Genomic DNA, 4,423 nt, shown 5'->3' on the forward strand with positions numbered 1-4,423 from the left:
CTTATTTTCGCAAAATATATTAATCATACATTTCAAGTTTAGAATCTTTGTTGTACTTCATAATGAACAAGACCATGACCCCAAATATGTGAATTAAAAATTAGGATGAAACGGGTAACGCAACAATAGGAGCCGACCCTTCCCAAATGTTAGGGTGAGTCCCTAAAAACACAAACTCGTTTCTAAATAACGACTGACATTGATAATACTGTCCATAATGAAAACTGGCAATTTACAATGGGAGTGGTACATGAATCAGTACACCACTACAGCTATTCTAACTCTCATAAGGTGATAAAAGAATACATATACTCACTCAAATTTGTCTTTGGATAGATGAAAATAGTAATGGTTCGCGAACGGGCTGTACTTGTCGTATTTCTTGTTGCACACGATGCATGTATAGACGAGCTCCTTGTCTCCGTGCTCGGTCACAAAGTGCAGGTCGAAGTCTATCCTGGTCTTGTACAGTTCGTCGCAGAAGCAGCAGAGTATGCCGCCGATCACGTCTATAGATGAGTCCTCGGTCAGGGGCCTTGATTCTTCCTCGTCCATCTCTGGCTCGTCGATAAGTACGTCGCCGAAGTGTTTGGTCAGGTGCTGGGTGGCGTCAGGCTTGCTCGGCAGAGTGTCTTCGCAGATGAGGCATGGGTACTCGGTGCTTGTGTTCTCCTCGATGTGCAGCTCGCACATGTCCAGGTTCTCTATACTATCGCCGCAGCTGTTGCATTGATGCGGGGCTTCGATTTCTCCATTTTGTGGACAATTTGATGCATCGCTAAATCATTTTTTGTTGAGAATCTGCAATTAAATTTTATTAGTTTGTATTTGTGTATGAATGATTGATATGATGTGAATATTAAATTTAACTGCACGTCAACATATTTGATGCGACATTGCATGCTCTTACAAAATTTTACAGGATACATTCAAACACTGTATGGTCTACATGCAAAAACTATACGAACGACTCAATTTTCGGTCTTAAATGGGCCATTTCAACCACCTTCTAACTTCCTTTCCCTACAACAAACTACAACACCCCAGGTCATGGCATGTCTTGTGCAGTAAGTAAATGATACTCACTTTTGGTTGCATGATGAGCATATAAATGTGTGCATGGCCGCCACGTGTTGTTTCAGCGCTGACAATTTAGAACATAATTTGAAACAATATTCACATCTGAAACAAAATTATTTTTTGATATATTTTTATACTAGAACTGATTAAAAGACCAAACTTAATATTGTGGTCCAAAGAAAGACGTTACGCTCCGTGAGAGTCGCACAAATAATGCCGGCCCGTCTCAACGGAAGTACACTGGATGACCTCGCATCAACAAGTTCCTAATTTTATAACCATATGTGACGCAGTCAAGATGTACTCCACTTAGCTTACTAAAAGGACAACTATTATGTTGGAAATGCGATCACTGTACCAGTGGCGGAGGGTCCATAACCCGATTCATGCCGGCTTCGCTTTCGTAATATGTAAAATTGAATTACTAGATCGATTTGCAAACTTCATTCATGCATATTAGTATCATGTATATGTTGAGACGTATTCCCTTTCGGAATGTATCACCCTTCGCCACTGCACAATACACATTTATTTAGGTTTATTTTACTAACTAGCTCTGTTTCGCGCCTTCGCGTTAATTTAATATTTTCGTGTATAGATTTGAAGTCCTAAATATCAGTTTAAACACAGGATTTATAAAGATTACGAAATATATCTATATTAATACGATAAAAATTTGCGGCGACAGCTTTGAGGGCAGAACAACGGATTGCCGAGACAGGTCGCAAGTTCGAATCCCGATCCGGTGGAGCACGCACCTCTGACTTTTAAATTACATACATACATACATATCATGCATATCCCCGAACAGAGGCATCACCACTTTTTTATGTTCCGTCCCATGATGTGATAGGGGCGAGCCTATCGCCATATCGGGCACAAATTCCAGACTCCGGGCTGATACTGAGCAGAAAACCCAAATATCACTGCACGACCCGGGATTCGAACCCAGGACCTCAGAGCGCTATTGTACCGGACATGCAATACAACTACGCCACCGAGGCAGTCGCACCGACTTTTAAATTACGTGTATATTGTCAGAGTTCTGCCTGAGTCTAGAATTTGTGCCTTATATCGCGATAAGATCGCGCTTTATCACATTAAGACAAATTTAATGTACTAGTATTACTATCTTTGCCTACCCATTCAGGGACAAAAGGTGCGAATTAATATTTTACTATAAAAGAAGTTAACATTTTAAGTTTGTTTGAAGAGGTTAATTTCTAGCACTTCTAAACTGCTTCTAAAACATTAGCTATAAATTGTTATGATTTAATTACTTATATATCATAAAGTCACTTCCTCACGGGCAACGCCGCGAGAAAAAAACGATTTGCAACTTATTTACTTGACACTAAACACTCACTGTAACTGTGTGAAATACTGCAAGTGGTGAGTTATGTGAGGTCAGATATCAGACACCACGTCGTAACTCACATTCCAGAACACATTCGCTCAGTTCATAAAGTGATATTCTTTACATAGCAAAATAAACATTTAACTATCTATGATGCAAAAACCAATACGATTTGGTATTTGTTAAATATTTTCACTATTCCAACAAAACAAAAGATATTATCAGCTGTTTAGGTTACCAATAAAATAGACTCTATGTCGTAGAGTTTAGAGACACAGCTAAGAGAAATAAAATATTTACTTATGCTGATTCTATTAAAAAAAAACATATTTCCTTAGGATTGGTCTAACTAATGCACAGCTTTTTCACAGTTAAGTCATAACTGTAATTTATATGTATCTGGAGAGTAGCTTGATTCTGATTGCAACAAAGTTCCTTAATCAGTTTTTATGCTTTTTAAGTTTTTTCTGCTTCGTAACTAGTCTAGTTATAAACACATCTTTAAATATATTTTTTTTAAGTCTACAAAACAAAAATAACTACTATCAATTTTATTGTTTAGGTAAAACCATGAACTATGCTAAGTTATAACTTAGCACACAAAGCCAAGATATTTTACTCATACTTGAGTGCAAACCATAAACAATGTAATTAAGCTACATGCAAGCACAGATAAATCAACTTAACTTAGTTGTTAATCAGCAACCAGCATGAAAGAATGAAAAATATATGGGTTGTAGCCTTCCTACAATTGTTAATGCTATTGTGTTTGAGAATGACATATCCTAGCAATAGACTTATTTTTAGAATATTTCAATCCAAAATTTTATTGTTTATCTTTTTTTTGTTGTCTTTATTTAAGAAGTTTGGTCGTATTTTCACGACTGTGTTGCTCTGTATGTTCGCTTTTATGGGTGGTCACTCTCTTTTCACAATGTCAGAATATTATTTTATTAATACCTTAACCCCTTTCCTATGAGGGATTCAGGAGGAACCGACAAAAAACTATTTATGATGCCTACATATACAATTAAATTAGCTTAGCTTCTTAACCATGGACCCTGTTCATATGTATTTTATTGTGAAAACAAACAGTTATAGATATTGTTCATCAATATTCCATAATTTCATGAAAATTATTGTCTATTTCAGATTTACTTTCTAATTGGATATCTTTGGATATTTAACCAGACACCTTAATATACCCGTTATAAAATTTTTGTTGTATGCAAAACTAACCAACTCATTAGTAACACTAATACTTTAATTTAAACACCAACTAGACTATGATGTAGTATAATATTTTGTTGCAGTTTTTTTACAAAACACATTCAATTATTTAAAAACAAAAAATCACACACAGTTAGATAATGAAAAGTCAATAAAATTAAACTATTCATCAGATTTTATAGCGGTTTTTATATTTTAATTTTCTCCTGACATTTTGAAGACTTTCTCATCGCCAAAGCAAACGAACCAAGAAAAGTCTCATCACAAAATTAAAGTGGTGAATCTCTTCACATGATTAACTATGATAATGGAATTCAATGCCAACCTTGCATCAACTTGGTTTAAAATTGATTAATTCATTAATCATTCTTTTTATTTCCTAAAAATGTATATTACTGCTTATTGATTTATAAAAACTACTACTTACTATGGGACATTGGTAAATTCAGTGAGCTATGGACACCTTAATATAAAAAAAGAAGAACTAGTAATATTCAAGTTACTTATAGTATATTTAATTTGCCTTTTCTAAATATATCAACAATAGGTCTGTGAATGATATGGTTGCCAACATACTAACAGCTGCATTTATGAATCTGTGATCAACCAAGACAAACCAGACTTATACGAGAGTTGAGATGCCCTCGATAGGGCTTGCATAAGTTGTCAAGAGCCCTTCAGAGCAGTGTTGACTAGTTTTGAGAGATCACTTACATTTAGGATACCAGCTCAAGAAGCGATCACCCTGTGTGCAAG

The 4,423-nt window shown here is 35.6% G+C and overlaps 1 protein-coding gene across 1 annotated transcript; it reads right to left on the reverse strand.

Moving 5' to 3' along the window:
* Positions 1 to 290: 290 nt before the first annotated feature.
* Positions 291 to 1,219, reverse strand: LOC119191599 (zinc finger protein 521-like). Its single transcript, XM_037445487.1, has 2 exons — positions 1,087 to 1,219; positions 291 to 801 (listed from the first exon to the last, which is right to left on the reverse strand). The coding sequence occupies exon 2, from the start codon at positions 691 to 693 to the stop codon at positions 313 to 315; it is 381 nt and encodes a 126-aa protein (XP_037301384.1). The 5' UTR covers positions 694 to 801; positions 1,087 to 1,219; the 3' UTR covers positions 291 to 312.
* Between the last annotated feature and the right edge of the window lie 3,204 nt (positions 1,220 to 4,423).

This window comes from Manduca sexta, unplaced genomic scaffold, assembly GCF_014839805.1.
Source record: "Manduca sexta isolate Smith_Timp_Sample1 unplaced genomic scaffold, JHU_Msex_v1.0 HiC_scaffold_1682, whole genome shotgun sequence".
NCBI classification, from domain to species: domain Eukaryota; kingdom Metazoa; phylum Arthropoda; class Insecta; order Lepidoptera; family Sphingidae; genus Manduca; species Manduca sexta.